Genomic DNA, 18,034 nt, shown 5'->3' on the forward strand with positions numbered 1-18,034 from the left:
GCTCCATACTCTAACTCTGTTTTTACATGCATTCCTAGGTCTCGATGGGTTCACTGCGCTGGTTGCTCGTAAAGAGCACCGACCCTTCGGCTGACTGCGGCTAATGTTGCTGAAACCGCACCATCTTGACGCTACTGCAATATTTACAGTAACAAGCCTTGTGTGGTATTTCGATCAGCTCGCGAGATTCCACGAGAATATCGTGACAGACGCAGCGACGTGTGACATTCGCTGGCGTCGAGGCGGAGTCAGTGACCGACGACATGGAGCATGTCGACATGGGCCAGCGGACGGATCCGTCGATGAACGACGAGGGTCGTGCGGTGAGCAGCAGCGGCGACGGCGGCGCCATGCGGAACGCGGACGCCGAGACGCCGCGTCTGTTGCATGCCACGGCGACGGTGGCCCGCAGCAACGAGCAGCCACCGAGCTTACCACAGAACGACGGCGTGGTGAGTGGCGGTGACGAGTACGGACGATCGGCGGTGGACGCTGTCTAGGCGGGCGTTGGAGACGCGAAATCGGCCCACTGCACTGGCCAGGAGCGTGCGGTGATCAACTTCGACGACGAGTCGACGAAAGATGGTGGCGAGATCAGCGGCCTGCCGAACGAAGACGTGCTACGGGACAAGGCAGCGCAGAGCAGACAGGCCGAGCTGCACGGAGACGACAAGGGCACGGACGACGTGAAGAACACGCAGAACGCGGAGCACGGTGACGCCGGCGGCATGCTGCACGAGGCGCTGGCGGCGGAGCTGCACGTGTGTGACAAGGAGCGGGGTCGAGTACTGATGGTGACGGCTCGACAGCAGCACAACGAGGCCAAGAAGAAGGAAGCGGAGCGGCAGCTCCACAAGCGGCAGAAGCGGCTCGCACATACCAAGGAGCGTCGGGAACGGCGCGCCGAGCGCGAACGGCTGGCGGACGAACCGGCGGAGAATGGAATGGCGACGACGTTGGTGTCCAGTCGCGGGCAAGAAGCAGGCAAGGCACCGGCATCGCGACCGGTGGATGGCGTGAGTGATACAGCGCTGGAGCGTTCCAGGGCGAGGCGACGCTCTGAGAAGCGCCTGCGCAAGGCGAGAGCCAAAGAACAACGCGAGGTGCGGGAAGCGCTGGTAAAACTAACGCAACCAGTGGTGGCTTACCGAGCTGTCGAGGAGGCGTATCGACGACACGGAGGCGACAAAGGAAAAATCTTGAGCCGCGAGGAGGCCGAAGCAATTGGCTTCACGCTTCCAAGTACTACGAGAGGGCAGAGTCGGCGACCAAAGCGACAAGAGCGACACGGCACGTGTACCACAGTGGTAGTGTGTACGCGTGCTCCCGCGTGGAGAAGATGGACCAGCAGTACCGGCCGATGCGCGTTGGCCAACTGCGCGCAGTACAGGCGCCGACGGTGAGTACGTTACCGACGGCGGTGGTGAGAGTCCAGGGCGAGCAACGGCGGATCAAGCTCGACACGGGGCACAATACAGTGTGGCCGGCGAAGGATGGCGGCAATACGGTGAGAAGCAGCACGCGCTACCTCCGGTAGACTACGTAGAGGGGTTCACGGGCGCGGTATCCCGCGTGCTGGGCGTATGGAGGTTCAAGTTTCGTACGCAGTACGAACAGACCATGGAGGTCGACGCGCTGATCGTCGAGGGCGCGACGGAGGAATTCCTCTTGGGCGAGGACTGGATGCTCAGGAAGGGAGTCAAGATCGACTTCATCTCGTGTGAGATGAAATGGTACGAGGACGACACGAAGAAGATCGTGCCGTTCCAGTGCTCAAGCGGCAGCAGGCAACCAGGTCGAGTAGCGAGAGTACGACTAGTGCGGACAGCGCGAGCGCGGACGTGGACTTGTTGTAATGTGGAGTTAGGAGTGGCAGCGGCCGAAGGCACTGTGGGGCTGTTCGTACCAGCTCGACGCGTAGAGCCACACCTGTTCCTAGCTCCTACATTGTCAACAGTGCGCGGAGGCAAGGTAGTTGTGCCAGTGATGAACATCGAAGGCAAATCTGTGAGGCTGCCACGGAGAGAGACCACGGGGGCTGTGGTAGTTGGAGCTCCTCGGCCGAGGGACGACAGGGCTCGCATGTGCCAGTGTGCGAAGGGCTCTGCTGTCCGGTGCATATAACCGGGTTTACGAGCAGGAAGCGGCTAGTGGGGCCACCCGACCACTAGTGCTGATAATGCTTCCTCCCAGCCATCCCTATCCTAGCCATGCGTGCAGGCCAGTAAAGTCTGGTCGACACTGAACGGCCTCGCACTGGTAGACTCCCCTGCTAGCCGTGGCGCTCCCAACCGCTGAGGTGGTCAACTTGTGTTAACTATCTACCTACGCCGTGGTGTAACAAGAAGGTCACACGGGTTGGAGATAACGACATGGTGGTCATACAGGGACGGAGAGAGGCGCTGGGTACGTGGATGCCGACAGCAAACGACGTCGAGGTACTCGAGATGACAGGCGAATTCGGGCAGGACCGTGTACGGCGATGGCTGGAAGACTTGTGCCATAACCAGACGCCGTTGAGCAACGAAGACGATTTGGTGCTGGGAGACATGGACGATCACGACAAAGAACTTCTATTACAACTCTTACGCCTGTACCCTACAGACCTGCCTTGCTGGGGCTGGTGGAACGCTTCCATCGGTCCTGGAAGGACATGGTCGCGATGTATGTGGCAGAAGCTCAGGACGACTGGGACCAGTGGCTACACTGCGCGGCGTGCGCGTACAATGGCGCCAAGCACTCAGCCACAGGATACAGCCCGAACGAGCTCATGATGGGAAGGAAACTACGAGCGCCGAGCGAGCTACTACGCAGCAGCGGCATCACGCAGACTGGACCAGTTGCGGGGTACCACCGCAGACTGGTAAACAACAGCGCAAAAGCTACGAGTGCAGCGCACGCAGCGCTGGCGAAGGACCAACTGCGTCGCGAGCGATACTACAACCGGCGAGTCCGGCATGACGTGGAATTTGGCATTGGTGATCCGGTGTGGGTGTTCAAGCCTCCACGAGGCAAGGGCATTACGAAGCTAGCACACCAATGGGTAGGTCCGGCACGCATCGTACAAGCAGCAGGATTCGACAATTGGGAAGTCGTCCGCGACGATACGGACGAGCACTTGATCGTTCACTGTAGTTTCTTAGTGTCGAGCCGCTGTCCGAGCGACTCACTGGGAGTGATCGCCGAGAAGCTCCTCGCAGAGCTGGAGCTGGAAGACGACGCTAGTGACGGGGAGTTGGCGGTGGACGACGGCGCTGAGCAGGCAGGAGCGCAGCACGACGGCGAAACCGCAGCGGCCACGACGAGCAGTGGCAATACGGCCGACGAGTCGATAGTGGGCGAGGGCCGAGACGAAGGCCAAATGACGCGAGATGACGCCACGAGGGACGTCATGGCGGGAACGAGTGGTCGCGGGAGTGCCACAACAACACGACCGAGTGTATCAGTGCCAACCAGAACAAATCTGGCCGGACAAGACGAGGAAGAGAAGCAGCGGACGGGTGATGGAACGGCACGCCCAGGAGCCGATGAGGCGGCACGCGTTTCAACTGCCCCGGCGGACCAAGATGGAGATGCGAATGAAATAAGCCAACCAGGAATAGCGGCGCCCAGGATGAGCAGCACAGATGGAGCGAGGTCGAGCGCAGCAGCGCAACCTAAGCCGGCAGTCAGAAATCGAGGGTGGAAACGTAGGGCAGAAGCGGATGCCGAAGCCAAAGCCTACGAGGAAACGAAGGGGCGCCGGCGACGAGAAGCCGACGAGCGCGAGGCACGTGCAGCAAGACGCCAGGCTCCACGTCACGAGCAAGAGGCCGCAGAAACAGAAGCAGCTAGTACAGACGCTGCTAGTGGAATTCATGGCGGTGCGGAAGCCGATGATCACGAGGCCAAGACAATAGCACGACGAGGACCTGACGCTGACGATCATGGGTGTCACGGCGAGGCCAGTACCGATACGGAAGAGTCAGCAGTCGACGGCGAACGAGGAGCAACGGAGGAGATGCTTCGTGGACAAGGGCGTCCACGTTGGCAGCCTCCCATGCCCGAACTCCTGCAAGTGGAAACGGCTGGGTACATCGTGGAGCGAGCACGACGAAGGGTGCGCAACCGCGCAGGACGCTACGTGCGCGAGCACCAAGTGGAGTACAGCACGGGACCAGGGCGACCGACAGGACGAAGATGGCTCACTGAAGAAGAATTTGAGCAGCTCGAAGATGCTGCCAAGGTCGTGGACGACCTTGGAGCCGGGGATGGCGTGTAGTAGGTTGGCTCGTCGCGTAGCGCAAGGCCACGAACGAGCACTGCCAGACGATCGCGTGGCGGTGATCGACTTGACGTGAGGCGAGTACGGTGGACAAGTGGCCAAGTCGGGCCGTAGTGTGGGACAAGATACGGGTGGTGACGAGGGCGAGCCAGTGGGCTAGTGCCACCAGCCATCGACGGGCGTTGAGCAAGCAGTGGAAGGTTGAAGTGGCGACAGCGACGGTAGAAGATCGCAGGCGTGGGGCGACACGCCGAAGGACAAGGGCGAAGAGTATGCAAGCGAGGCGAGGCGAGATCAAGAGCAGGAACGTGAGGCTGTGAGGCCTTGAAGTACCGGTGAGGGAGAGGTCCAGTAGGCTAGGAAGGCGCCCGTGCAGTAGGAGTAGGTAGATCGACGGGGAGTAGGAGGGCAGCGAGCGGCGGTCGGCCGGCTCGACCCTCAGTTGCGATTTTTCACTGGTTAGTGGAGGATCAAGACTAATATACACGAGTTGCGCCGACGCAGGGTTACGGTCGAGACAGGTGAGCAGAGGCAGGCTCGTGCACAGATGAGGGCAGTGTTCGAATAGGGCGGCGGGACCGTGGAGAGAGACCACGGGGCTGTGGTAGTTGGAGCTCCTCGGCCGAGGGACGACAGGGCTCGCATGTGCCAGTGTGCGAAGGGCTCTGCTGTCCGGTGCATATAACCGGGTTTACGAGCAGGAAGCGGCTAGTGGGGCCACCCGACCACTAGTGCTGATAATGCTTCCTCCCAGCCATCCCTATCCTAGCCATGCGTGCAGGCCAGTAAAGTCTGGTCGACACTGAACGGCCTCGCACTGGTAGACTCCCCTGCTAGCCGTGGCGCTCCCAACCGCTGAGGTGGTCAACTTGTGTTAACTATCTACCTACGCCGTGGTGTAACAAGAAGGTCACACGGGTTGGAGATAACGACAAACGTATACAAACTAACAGAACATACGTTTGGATCAGAACCTGGGGTCCGTCCGTAGCTTTTAATCACAAGATATACACGCCATATTCCCTTATGAGGTACTTGAAGTATATTCGAACAGCGTTCTTGTAACAGGAAACACCACCCACTAAGCGAGACGTTTGCTGCATGTTAAATTAAGTGATGTTATGCCATGAGACAAAAAGTTGGTGTCACCTTATCGTTGGGGGTGCAGGCCCTGCGACGCCGATTTTCATAATGTTGTTTGAAGAGCTTGCACTTTTCAGGCTTCTCCCGCTCACCACACTCTTGACACCCTTGCTGATCGTGCTTCGTATTGATGTGACAATGGGGGATGGCATTGGAACTACTGCATTGAAGGCTCGAGGGGAGGAAGTTCAATCTTCACCCGTCGAGGGGATTCCGCTGGTCGCCATGCGAGTGTTGGCAGAATTTTGCTTTGTCTTCTTGTGCAGATTGAGCAAGATGCACGTCGCAATGGTCCCGCGCATGTAGACACCTTGGGCATACTCCCACGACACACCAGTAACATAGGCTAGATTGCCATGACATCATCGTGTGTGGCCACGAGGAAATAGAAAAAAACATCTCGAGCTTTCTCGTTGCTGGCACTTTGCGGAATCCATTCGAAAGCGACAGGTAGTAAAATCGGAAGACTGGCACGAACGTCAGGGTCAACGACTCGAGAACATTTGAGAATATGTGCATTTCATTCGTCAGCTCGTATCCAGCAGCTTCGATAGCTGATGCAAGCATATTCAGCCAGTCCAGAACGATGAAAAACTCCGCGATAATGGTGAACATCGTGATGGAACGCAGCTTGACCTTGGCGCGGACCGCGTGGCCGATGATCGTAATCTGGATCAAGAACGTCAGCTGCGAGCAGACCTCGGAGATATCGTTGAACGACAGCATTGTTTGCCTGTCTTCGTGGAGGTACACGTGCGATGCGAAGCCGATGAACGATGCCAACAGCAGCATCCTGACTCGCCTTTCATGTCGCCGGACGTAATACACTGACAGGAGATACTGGAACATCCCGAAGTCGATCATGAGCATAATTGGCATGAACAGGGATTTTGCGAGGCTGTCCATGCCCTCTTGGGTGAGCGCCATGGTAATCTCGATCAGTCAACCTCCCGTTGGTCTCACTTGTAAGGTAGCCAGGCGGCTGAAGCGTGAATTTGTGGAAACGGTCAATGACGGAGCGAACCTCAATGACTGAGGCGAGGCCGTCGGTCCAACGATAGCAGTTAACCTGGTGCAATTGTTCCTCAGCTTCTGTGCACCTCGTTTTTATCCGAAGAATTCGTAGTTCGTCCCCATTATTCATAGCACCGAGGTTCAACAACGGAAATGTTGCGTCCATCCGTCTTGAGCATATCTAAATTTGCTGTGGATAGAACGACATTTTTCGGTTAAACTCAATGGCTTTAGCTTACCTGCAGTTTAGGGCGAAGCTCATTTATACGATGGAGGCGCCGGCCCAGTAACACCGATTTTTGCGATGTTGTTTGAGGATCTCGCACTCGTGATCCCGCCCCTTACGTTTTGCACGGTGCTTCGTATAGAAGACACGATGGGAGACGTCATAGGTAGGATGCCGTTGAAGGCTCGACGAGGAGCATTGTCTTCATCCCCCGAGGAAACACCGCTTGTTACTCCGCGAGTATTAGCCGAACTCTGCTTCAACTTGTGATGGATGTTGAGCAGAATACACGTTGAAATGGTCCCACGCATATAGACGCCCTGCGCGTATTCCCACGACACCCCGGTGACGTAGGCGAGAATGGCCATTAAATCCTCGTGAGTGGCCACGAGGAAATAGAAGAACATTTCCAGCTTGCGCGTAGCGAGCACATGCCTGAAGCCATTGGACAGTGATAGGTAGTAGAACCGAAAGATCGGCACGAAGGTTAGCGTCACAGACTCGAGCACATTCGAGAAAATATGCATCTCGTTGGTTAGCTCGATACCAGCAGCTTGGACAGCACAGGCGATCATGTTGACCCAATCGAGCACGATGAAAAACTCGGCGATGTAGGTGAACCACGTGATAGAGTGAAGTTTGATTTTGGCTCGGACCGCGTGGCCGATCACGGTGATCTGGATCAGGAACGTGAGCTGCGAGCAAACCTCGGAGATATCATTGAAGTTCTGCATGGTTGCCTTGCTTTCGTGGAAGTACACGTGCGTGGCGAAACCAATGAAAGAGGAGACCAGTAGCATCCGAATTCTCCACTCGTGTCGTCGGGAATAGTAAACTCCAACGAGGTACTGGAACATCCCGAAGTCCAGCATGAGCATGAGCGGCATGAATAGGGACCTTGAAATGGAATCCATGGCGCTTTGTGTCAACGGCATTGTGATGATACAGATCTGTCTGGCGTGGCTTGATTCTCTTGATTTCGGGTTTGCTGCTTGGCTCGAGCTTTTTGGTATTCTGCTTTCCCACTGCGTAAATTTTGAAATGCAATCCCCACGTTGTTGCCTGCAAAGACGCCGTCCGCCTCACAGTCTTGTCTAATGAGCCTCTTCAATTTTAGCATTATTCATGGACTTGAGTAGGATGAAAATGATAAAAACTGTAGAATACCTTATCTACTCCGAGTTAATCCAGTCGCATTTAGAAGTGGACGAAGTAGTTTCAAACGCTCCTTCCTTTGCCCCCCCCCATCTCGCTATGACGTTGCTGCTTTATAAAAGGTGGCGTTCACAAAATGGAATGGACAGCCTTCGAGATATGGAAAATGGGATTCAAGGTTGGCGAGTACTCATTGATACATACTGAAGTAATGCGATCTATCGAGCAGGGGCAACTGCGACTTTGGCGGCATGTCGGGGCAGCACTTCTTGAAAAGTTCCGGAGACGTTTGCACTTCTGCCACTACTCTGGGTGGTCATTCGTCTGCTAGTGCGTTCAACTTTACCCGGCCGGGCCTTCTGGTGTAGATTCAGCAGGATACAAGTCACGATAGTCGAGCGCGTGTAGATGCCCTGTGCATATTCCCACGAAACGCCGGTGGCATACGCAAGAACGGCCATTAAATCCTCGTGAGTGGCCACAAGGAAGTAGCAAAACATCTCCAGCTTGCGCTCGCGCAGAACCTGCCGGAAGCTGCCCGACAGGGACAGGTAGTAAAACCGAAACACCGGCACGAACGTCAGTGTCACCGACTCGAGCACGTTCGAGAACACGTGCAGCCCGTCGCCTAGGTGAACACCTGCCGCCTCGACTGTCGACGCGAGCATGTTGAACCAGTCCATCATGATCAGTACTTCTGCAACTTACGTTAACCACGTGATGGAACGCAGCCTGACCTTGGCGCGGACAGCGTGGCCGATGATGGTGATCTGGATCAAAAACGTCAACTGCGAACAGACCTCAGAGATGTTGAACGACAGCATTGTTTCTTTGTCTTCGTGGAAGTACACATCCGATGCGAAGCCGATGAAGGAGGCCAGCAGGAGCATCCGGACTCGCCTTTCGCGTCTTCTAGTGTAGTACACCATCATGAGGTATTGGAACATGCCAAAGTCGAGAATGAGCATGACGGGCATGAAGAGCGACCTGGAGATGACGTCCATTCCGTGTTGGGTGATCGTCATGGCGGTCGGTGGTAGTAGGACACTTCGGTGCTGAATCGGTCGACCGGAGCCCGACAACTATCTATAGTGGACGTCGACGATACCGGAAGGAAGTGCGTGTGCGGGGTTTACTTAGTAGTCCTTCCCAAGGCCTTGAGAGTTCGAGTGTTTACAATCTTATCATCCTGAAATAGTCATTCGTCTGCGTCCTCCACGTGTGCAGTTCGACTAGGCACTGTGCAGCCTTCCTCAATGACTGCGTACACGTAGTGACCTGCGAATGATATCCCAGCCTCAACTTAGTCAGTGGCTGTGTTAACTCGACCGGAGCGCTGGACACGCCAACCGAGTGAACTAATTTGTTCGTGCATACTGTCAATTCCGAGGAGGTGGGCGTTTCCTGGTGAACAACCTTGACGCCGCAGCACTCCCATGCACTCTCGCGTGGACCGCAGTAATCTGCAAGGGCGACAACAGAAGTGCCATGACTCAGACGTGTTTGAGTAAAGTCCGGCAGCTGGTGCTTGCCCGTCGCCGCTCGCTGTGGATTGGCTTGGTGGCACGCGCATTGACCTCGTCAGTCGATGGCGTCTCGCTTCTTCCCGTTCGCAGCCACTGCTTTACCGTCAACTATCGAGTTGTGATGCTTTAGACGCAGGGTCTTGCACTTGTTTTTATTGCACGCCAAGCTCACGCAGCAGGTCGAGTCATCCGTTGCGAGCGCAGTTTACCCTCGCTGCCGAGTCGAGCGTCCTGGACGAACCATTTCCACCTTATTCCAGCGATTAACGACGCCTGAATCCGAGCCCAGCGTCAGCATATCCGCGCTGTCCACCATCCCGGTGATCTGGTTGGGTCGAGGCACGCGCTGTTCATCTAGATGGAGGTCGTCTGTCGTGATGTTTCGCCACTCGATGACTTGACACGCTTCCCAGCGCGTATACATGTAGTATCGTCTAGGGATTGAAACGATAGTCGACGGTCTCCATCCAGAGCGACGGTCTCCGCTATCCGTCGTCATGATCGGAGCCCATCTATCGATCGCCACTTTCCGATTCGCAAGCTCACAAGCATGAGCTCGGCAGCACCATCGGCTCAAGTTCCAAGCACACCCGAGCCGCACAAGTTGGCTCTGGAGTCTCCTGGCCTCGACTATGAAGGCGTGAAGACCCCCGTTGACATCGAAGGCGGTGCACTCGAACCCGGGGGTGCGCCCTCGGTCTTCTCGTGGCAGCACGTCGGTCTGCTCGCCCACATCGCGTCCGTCGGCGTCGTGTACGGCACGCTGTCCGGGGTCATCTACGCCGTGCTGAACAACTACCTGTACATGTCGGCGGTGCTCACGGCGACGGCGCAAGCTATGGTGAGACTGCCGAGAGCTCTGCGCTTGTTTGCCGCCGTGTTCTCTGACTGCTACCCCATCTTCGGCTACCGTCGTCGCCCGTACCTGATCATGGGCTGGGTTCTCACGTTCGTGTGCTGCTTCTTGATGGCCGTGCTGCCTCTGGGCGACCCGTACTACGGGGACCCGGCACTTGCTGACGTCGATGAAGACGAGCTCACACCGGAACAGCAAGCGCTGATCAACTACGACGCGCCCGATAAGGGCATCAAGCTCATTATCTTCTTCGTGTTTGCCAACCTGGGCACGGTCATCTCGTTTGGTGCATCGGACGGGTACATGGTGGAGCTGGCACGTCGCGAACCGGAGGCGATTCGCGGTACGACGCAGTCGTACGTGTCGGCGGTGCGTCAGGTGTTCATGGTGCTGGCCGCGTTCATGACGGGGATTGGTCTCAACGGTGAGGACTACGGCGGCGATTTCTCCTGGACAATGGGCTTCAACGCTATCATGGGCATTTGTGCTGCTTTCTCGTTCGTGACGATCCCGCTGTGCTGGTTCTGCGTGACGGAGGAGAAGGTGCCACGGAAATCCATGCGGAAGTTCTGGGCGTACTTGTATGGCTTGGTGCAGCACCGCGTGATGTACCAGGTGATCGCGTTCAGGTTCTTTCGCCAGATCCTGTCGCTCTTCTCGGTGACTGCTTCTAGCCCCATTCAGAGTACTTGGGCCAAGGTGACCCCGCTGAACGAAGGCATCTCGGAAATGATTTCGTGTCTGGTGACATTTGTGTCGCTCTGGATTGTTCGCCGCTATGGACTGCACTGGAGCTGGAAGGTTGTGATGGTGGTGTGCCAATTCGGAGTTGTGTTCGTGGACGCGTTCCCGACGTTCTTCACAATCTGGAACGTGTACCGCAGTCAATGGTTCTGGCTGGGCGTACCGCTCCTTGAAGAGTTCCCTAACAGCATCGGAGACTTCATCGCAACACTTTTCGTGGTGGAGGTCTGCGATAAGGGCAGCGAAGCCACGATTATGGGTTTGATGATCACTATCTCGGCTCTGGGCACGCCCTTTGCAACGGTTCTTTACAAAACCGTGGATAGCTACTTTGAGATCGAGCGCAAGTATATAGTGAAGGACGACCACCACGTGCGCTCGCAGGTTACGTATGCGTACCTTATCGCCTACGCGTGCAACCTCCTCTCGGTAATTTTCGTGGTGTGGTTGCCCCGACAAAAGTCCGAAGTCCACGCACTCAAGGCTCAGGGCGGGAAGAGCAAGTTGTTGGGCACGTTGACGGTGTGCTACCTCGTTTTTGCATTCTTCTGGATCATTATGACCAACGTCTTAGGTCTGTTCGACTCGACCTCGTGCTTGCGCATAGCTGGTGGCTCAGGATGCTAGAAACGCAACTTGAAATCAGTCTTGCACGATACGAATCGCTGGGATCAGGGTGCCGAGTAGTAGGTATTAACACCAGCAAAAGCCTCTGGTAGAGGAGTTTAGAAGCACCGTTTATTAGAACGGTGGCAGCAAACACGTAGTGGCGTACTCAGTTTAATTTTTCGTGTTACCACACACGTGTTTTTGGCTCTCACACCGTTCTTTTGATTTTTAAAATCTTCTCGTCTTGTGCATTACGGGATTTAAAAACATCACGTAACGCACAAGACGAGAAAATTATGCGTGCGGGGTAAGTGCGGGTTCATAATGCTTACTTCGAAGTATATTATAAGTCCTTGTTGGTGTTTTGGGTGTGTGCTTGTCCTATAGGCCCAAAACAACCACCTGATATCACATTATTTGATCAACGGTACTGTATCTCTGAAGCTGCATCCTTGGTACAGTAGAAGTATACATAGAAAATACGGTATCGATCTCGACTATTCTACTTCAAAATTAGTATTTGGCTGCATGACTTCATTTGTCGATGATTATAAAGCCAGTGGTAGGTTGAATGGAAGGCAAACCAAGGTTTTGTTGTAATTGCTCTCACAATTTTCATGAACTTACGCGATTTTTCGAGACATTCAGCGTTAGAGCAATCTGGCACTAAATGAACACAAAGTACCTAACTGCAAAAGAAAAAGAAAAAAATGACGGTGGACCCTTAACTCGTGACGGGAACTCTACCATGGTAAAATGACCGCGATGACTGTCGCTCAGCAGAGCATAGATGCCATCTCGCGCAAGTTCTTCAATCCGATCATCCTTGTGCTAGATGCATGAACCTTCCAGTATCTTGTTTTGATATATTACGCGCGCCGTAGAGAATTCCGGGTGTGGCAGCTCATTCTAGCCGCGTTTATTGCCTTTGCACTTCAACTGTATGTCTTCGAAGATCAAGAAACAATTTCAATGCTCAACACTGTGTACGAGACATGCTTTCAACCAACCTTCTTCATCCAGATCACGATCATCGGCCGTGATGTTTGTGCCAAGGTCATGCTTCGAAGCATTCGATGGCTTATCTACATAGCTGAGTTCTTAATCGTACTAGTCTGGATACCAGTAATGGCTTCTTTAGTGGAAACGTTGAGAGCGTTATTCGGAGAAATAGGGGTGACGGAACTTCATGAATCCGAAACTGAAGCTTTAGCGTTAGTATATCGTTCTCGTCCGTACAGCTATTGTAAAGTATATAAAAATACGAGCCACTGCATGAAGTGTAATACTGCAGCACTAGGCATCTTCCACAGTTCTGCGAAAGATTTTTAATCTTAAATCCAATTAAAATTGGTTGGCAGATCAGTCCATTCGGGACACCTTCAAGCTACAAAAACTAGGTGTGACACACCACTGTCAGTTTTTTGACAGCTTTTACTTCGTCAAAATGGTCGAGGAGGTCGGCGCCCGCGTGGAGGACGCCACCGGCGCGCGGGGCACAGTGCGCTACGTGGGTCCCGTGGCGACGGCCAAGGACGCGGCAGCACAGTACTACGGCATCGAGTGGGACGCCTGGGGCCGCGGCAAGAACGACGGCAGCGTGCAGCTGGCGGATGGCCAGCGTGTCGAATACTTTTCGGGTCCGGCAGGGCGCGTTTTTGACAAGAGCGAGGGCCCGAGCTTCAAGTGTTCATTTGTCAAAATCTCCGTTTTTGACAAGACATGTCAAAAACCCAGTTCGTTGCTCGAGCGGCTCCGTGAGCGCTACGACGTCCAGGAAACGGATTCTGTCATCGGTGCCGACGACGTGACTGTGGCGGGCGGGGTGGGCACCACGCTGGGCAGCGAAAAACCCATTGAACTCGTCGGTGTCAAAAAGCTCAGCACGCAGCAGACGCTGCAGACTATCGAGAAGATCTCGCTGTCTGGATGCCAGATCGCCGAGCTGGGGACAGGGAAGAACCTCGGGGAGTGGACGCCGAAGCTCACGGAGCTGGACCTGTCCTGGAACCTGTTCCGCTGCTGGAACGACATTTTTGACATTGTCAAAAACTTGCCTCTGCTGGAGACGCTCATTCTCAGCGGCAACAGGTTTACGGTCGAGGAAATTGGGGCAGAGGGTGTTTTTGACAACGTCAAGGTGCTGGTGCTGAACCAGACGTTTTTGACATGGCAGGATGTCGGGAGGATCGTGACCCGCCACTTCCCGAAGCTCGAGCAGCTTCACCTGGTGGACAACGAGTACGACGACGACCAGTTGACGGGGTTTCTCGACGGTCTGGAGACGCTGGCTGTGCTGGACTTGAGTCGGAACCGATTGAGCTCCTGGAAGCGCGTGCTGCAGGTGGTTGGAGGCGCGTTCACGAACTTGATGCAGCTCTTTTTGAACGGCAACCGAGTTGTTACGCTCGTCACCGAAGCGGACAAAACTAGTGCTTTGGCGTTTCACAAATTGACCACGTTGTCGTTGAGCGACAACCTGGTGGACTCGTGGACTTCCATTGACGCGCTGAACGCGTTCCCGCAGCTGGATACCCTTCGCCTCTCGAAGAACCCGCTCACCGCGCAGATGAGCTTGGGAGAGGCGCGCATGCTCGTCGTGGCGCGAACGGACCGCATTGCGGTTTTCAACGCGAGCCCCATTCGCGAGAAGGAGCGCCAGGAAGCTGAGCAGCTCTACCTGAAACGCATCCTGCATGAGCTGGCTGTGATTGGCGCTGACAAGAGCGAGCGTGAACGCGTACTAGCAGCTCACCCACGTTACGGGCGGCTGCGTGAGCTGTACCCGGAGATCTCAATCGAGAGCGGCAGCGCCGGTGGCAGCGGATCAGCTACTGGCCCGCGCAAGTTGGCGTCTAGTCTCATCAAGGTCAGTATTATCCCTATGTCCATGCAAGCGACTTCGTTGGAACCTTTGGTGAAGAAGATCCCACAACAAATGAAGGTTTCGCAGTTGAAGCTGCTGATCGAAACCAAGTTTGGAGTGGAGGTTACTGCCCAGGTGCTTTCCTTCCGCAGCGATTCCAGGGTAAGGCAGATAGCTAATGTCAAGATTCTCGTGCAAGTCGCTTGTGTCTAACGTCAAACGCTTTTGTGTTGTTCTCTCGCGTAACAGAGTATGCCGATGTTGCTCGACGATGACAATGCTGAAGTGAGCTACTACGGAATGCAGGTATGAGATCTCAAGAGACCATTGTTTATACCGTGTTCTCATCTGTCTTCGTGCTGTCTTGTAGAATGGCTCAGAGGTACTGGTCAATGACAACGAGTAAATTCGGTCAATACGGCGTCAGAATCTGATCACACGCCCTCTTGGTAACTCACAGAACTTAAAGCGTTTTGCATGTTCACCCTGTTAGTTCTCCTAACCTACCACAGGGTGCAAAATATTTACTGCTCACAAACGTGCATCAACGTCGATGCTGCTGTTCTCTCTTGTGCGAACACCCCACTTTCCCCCTTACAGGTGCTTGGAAAAAGATTCGTCGACCCCTTCGTGCAGCGTTGTGGCTGGGAACTGGTTGACCGGATTCGGCTTCAGATTTGCGAAGTGGTGGCGATTGTGAGAGAATTTCTTTCCTTCCTCCGGCTTGTAGCGCTCCCAGGCGGGCGTCTCGCGGCGGTCACGGCTCAGATTCACGTCGGGGTTGAGCATTAGGTGGCGAGTGATGCTAAACACACCAATCGCACAGCCAACCGAGACGCAAAAGACCAACGGGTAGATCTCAAAATCGCGCGAAGAAACCCAAATGAAGCCCTGCTTGCCTCTCGGACCTGTTGGCACTGGCACTGGCACCTCAGGCTGCTCCACGATGGCTGGGTTCCCACGAATGTTCCGAGCTCTCTGCATCCGGGCAAAGGTGGCTTTCATATTCACTGCAACCAGACCTCGTTCTTCGTGGCACCACAAAAAAAGTAAAATGGGCTCTGCTGTGGTATGAAGACTCTCGTTGGCAGCACTGATCGCAGCCTCGCAACATTCTTCTGCCATCACTTTGGTTGATCGCATCGTCCCAGCTTGACTTTGAGCCGCGTCGTCATGGCACATGCAAATGACTGAAAGGAAGCGAGCAAACAAGGGGCACTCGTAGGGCCCACAAGGCGATGACTATAAGACTGAGAACTGGCCAGCTGCAAAGGGGAACACTGAAGCTGCAACTAATGCTTCATAGGCACAGGTTCGATTCCGAATGAGCTCACTTCACGCAATCCTAGTTGGGCAGGCGAACGTCAATTTTCTGAGGCAACAGGTGGTGGTTGGGAGATTTAAAGTTATGTTGTTGTCCTTCACGCAAGCCCAGTTGACAATACGCAAAGCACACTTACGATCTGTAGTACAGGTGATGTGCATATGTGGGAGTTATTGATTACCTAAAAGCTGTGCATGGGCTTCGAATGTCGGGAATGTATTCAATTATTATCTGACGGATAACGCCGAATTGTGTACGCATACTAGTGAATTGAACGTTTATAAATTCAAGAAAGGTACACAATATTTAATAGAGGAGGGTATATTAATACTATTAGGGCTAAAAGGTAACGTTGTCCAGATTTTCGAGTAGTTCGTCCGCGAAGTCCTCACCGTCGGAGTTCTTGTCGTGAGCGAGCATAGACGTCGTGGCGACTGCTGGATCAGGCCTCAAACCACGGGGAAAGCCCTGGTGCTGTTGCAGAGCGACTCACAATGTCATATCGTGTACGTCTTTACAAGCTGTTCAATGGAAATTGTTGCCCCTAAAAATCAAAGACAAGGACAAACTTATATTTTTTCGAATTTTAGGACAAAGTACCAAAACTGTACAAAAATATTATGATATTAAGTAAGTATCGTTTTGTCCTAATATTCGTTATTTGCTGAAGCTTGTTGAGGTATACAAATTGGTCTAGGTACAATAGCTTTGTATACTCAACAATTTCTATCAGATTTGAGATGTGTTCAATTCGGGAAGGGTACGATATTTGGTGCTATCCGTTACGACGGGAACTTTTTAACCCTTTCGCGACGAAAGGGCGCAGTTTTCGCCCTATATAGTGTTTTGCAAAGCAACGTACGAATACCCCTGCTAAATGGGGCGCATTTTCGCCATTTTACCAAACTCAAACTGCACAGTTGATGATTTGTTGGAGTTTGAGGGGAATGACAGATTCGGGCATTATTCCGTAAATGACATGTCATTTGGCGCACAATTTGGAAACTTTTACGGAATAGTGCCCAAATCTGTCATTTCCTGGAGTTTGATCATGCAGCCACGCTCAATAAAACGCTCAAGATGTAGATTCCCAGACTACCGCATCTATGGTATGTAACCGCCAAATCACTGTAGACGACATACCGCGAATCAACGCAGTATCATGATTTCATTAATGGGCGAATTTTGCGACCTTTTACAGTTGAATGGCTTAGATTTGTATAGTATAGTTAATAGAGGTGGTTCGCGAAGGGTGAACGCATTCGGGAATTCATTAACTCTCGAATACATTAAAAGTTCCCGTCCTATATAATTAGTTGTCAAATTCTAAGTAAGAAACCACCAGCCGTACGTTGCAATTACCCCGTGGTTTACGGGACAATGATCCCAAGATCGCAATCCCTTCTTTATGCGCGTGCGTCGCATTGTCAGTGTGCACTGACGCCCTCATCAGGCTTTCGTGAAGAGCTGCACGATTCCTGAGCAGGGACCCCTTGGTAAGTCTCGGGGCTCGTTTCTTTATTGGGTCTCACTTTCAATTTCCTTCCAAGCACCGAAGACCCCACCAAGTCCTCTATATCCATCACTGTCAAGATGCACCTTTCCCGAGTCCTGTTGGCGACATGCGTTGCTCTCGCTGCCTGCAGCAATGACATTGCATCTGCGAGTGGAGCTGGAGTGAAAATGCAAATCCCTGCGATTGTCGGCAGTGAATCTGCGTCCGGGGACAGTTCCGCATCGGATTCTGCATCGAACTCCGCCGAAGGGGACGACAACAACGACGTGTTCGTGTATAAGGTGCCGTTCATCACCGGCAACATCACCGGCACGATGGTGATTACGATTGATAAGAGCAGTCTGTCGTACAACTCGAAATCGACGGATCCGTCCAAGGTCTACGATTTCGGGCAGCTGGAGAAGCAGACCAAATCTGGTTCTGAAGGCGAGGGACGGGGACGTTTTGGGTTCGTGGCGACGCATTTCGTCCAGGACAAGCTGACGGAGAAGGCGATGAATTGGTAAAGAATATTTTCAAAGGACAGAGGTTGACCATGTTCAGCCACAGAGACAGTAGCGTTCACTTAAGCCGAGTACTAATAGCTGTTCGATACTATCTACTGAACAGAGGAGTCAAATACAGAATTTTTCTTACTTCGTAATTATCTGTTAAAATAGTAAAACCCATGGAACGCTTTACTGAGTAAATAGTTTTGTCTTCACACGAGTCAAAGTTTTGCAATATCTAACAAGAAAGCAAGAGACTCTTGTTAGACTCTCGTCGACTCTATAGCGACACACTTGACAGCC

General features: G+C 53.6%; 8 protein-coding genes across 8 annotated transcripts; 3 read left to right on the top strand and 5 right to left on the bottom strand.

Annotated features, from left to right (window-relative positions):
* Positions 1-5,753: 5,753 nt before the first annotated feature.
* IUM83_03634 (uncharacterized protein) lies at positions 5,754-6,334 on the bottom strand (the record flags this gene model as incomplete). Its single annotated transcript, XM_067927653.1, has 2 exons — positions 5,754-5,829; positions 5,886-6,334. 2 exons carry the CDS (start codon positions 6,332-6,334, stop codon positions 5,754-5,756), a joined length of 525 nt encoding a protein of 174 aa, XP_067795251.1.
* Positions 6,335-6,679: 345 nt separating this feature from the next.
* IUM83_03635 (uncharacterized protein) lies at positions 6,680-7,561 on the bottom strand (the record flags this gene model as incomplete). The annotated part of the gene is made up of 1 exon (XM_067927654.1): positions 6,680-7,561. The coding sequence occupies one exon, from the start codon at positions 7,559-7,561 to the stop codon at positions 6,680-6,682; it is 882 nt and encodes a 293-aa protein (XP_067795254.1).
* Positions 7,562-8,020: 459 nt separating this feature from the next.
* Positions 8,021-8,488, bottom strand: IUM83_03636 (uncharacterized protein; the record flags this gene model as incomplete). The annotated part of the gene is made up of 1 exon (XM_067927655.1): positions 8,021-8,488. One exon carries the CDS (start codon positions 8,486-8,488, stop codon positions 8,021-8,023), a length of 468 nt encoding a protein of 155 aa, XP_067795203.1.
* Positions 8,489-8,506: 18 nt separating this feature from the next.
* On the bottom strand, positions 8,507-8,827 carry IUM83_03637 (uncharacterized protein; the record flags this gene model as incomplete). Its single annotated transcript, XM_067927656.1, has 1 exon — positions 8,507-8,827. The coding sequence occupies one exon, from the start codon at positions 8,825-8,827 to the stop codon at positions 8,507-8,509; it is 321 nt and encodes a 106-aa protein (XP_067795253.1).
* Positions 8,828-9,878: 1,051 nt separating this feature from the next.
* IUM83_03638 (Transmembrane protein) lies at positions 9,879-11,555 on the top strand (the record flags this gene model as incomplete). Its single annotated transcript, XM_067927657.1, has 1 exon — positions 9,879-11,555. One exon carries the CDS (start codon positions 9,879-9,881, stop codon positions 11,553-11,555), a length of 1,677 nt encoding a protein of 558 aa, XP_067795255.1.
* A 1,429-nt stretch (positions 11,556-12,984) lies between these two features.
* Positions 12,985-14,809, top strand: IUM83_03639 (putative tubulin-specific chaperone E; the record flags this gene model as incomplete). Its single annotated transcript, XM_067927658.1, has 3 exons — positions 12,985-14,565; positions 14,653-14,709; positions 14,774-14,809. The coding sequence occupies 3 exons, from the start codon at positions 12,985-12,987 to the stop codon at positions 14,807-14,809; spliced, it is 1,674 nt and encodes a 557-aa protein (XP_067795256.1).
* Positions 14,810-14,997: 188 nt separating this feature from the next.
* Positions 14,998-15,387, bottom strand: IUM83_03640 (NADH-ubiquinone reductase complex 1 MLRQ subunit; the record flags this gene model as incomplete). The annotated part of the gene is made up of 1 exon (XM_067927659.1): positions 14,998-15,387. One exon carries the CDS (start codon positions 15,385-15,387, stop codon positions 14,998-15,000), a length of 390 nt encoding a protein of 129 aa, XP_067795505.1.
* A 2,023-nt stretch (positions 15,388-17,410) lies between these two features.
* On the top strand, positions 17,411-17,749 carry IUM83_03641 (uncharacterized protein; the record flags this gene model as incomplete). The annotated part of the gene is made up of 1 exon (XM_067927660.1): positions 17,411-17,749. The coding sequence occupies one exon, from the start codon at positions 17,411-17,413 to the stop codon at positions 17,747-17,749; it is 339 nt and encodes a 112-aa protein (XP_067795504.1).
* Between the last annotated feature and the right edge of the window lie 285 nt (positions 17,750-18,034).

This window comes from Phytophthora cinnamomi, assembly GCF_018691715.1.
Source record: "Phytophthora cinnamomi strain GKB4 chromosome Unknown Contig21, whole genome shotgun sequence".
Lineage (NCBI taxonomy): Eukaryota > Oomycota > Peronosporomycetes > Peronosporales > Peronosporaceae > Phytophthora > Phytophthora cinnamomi.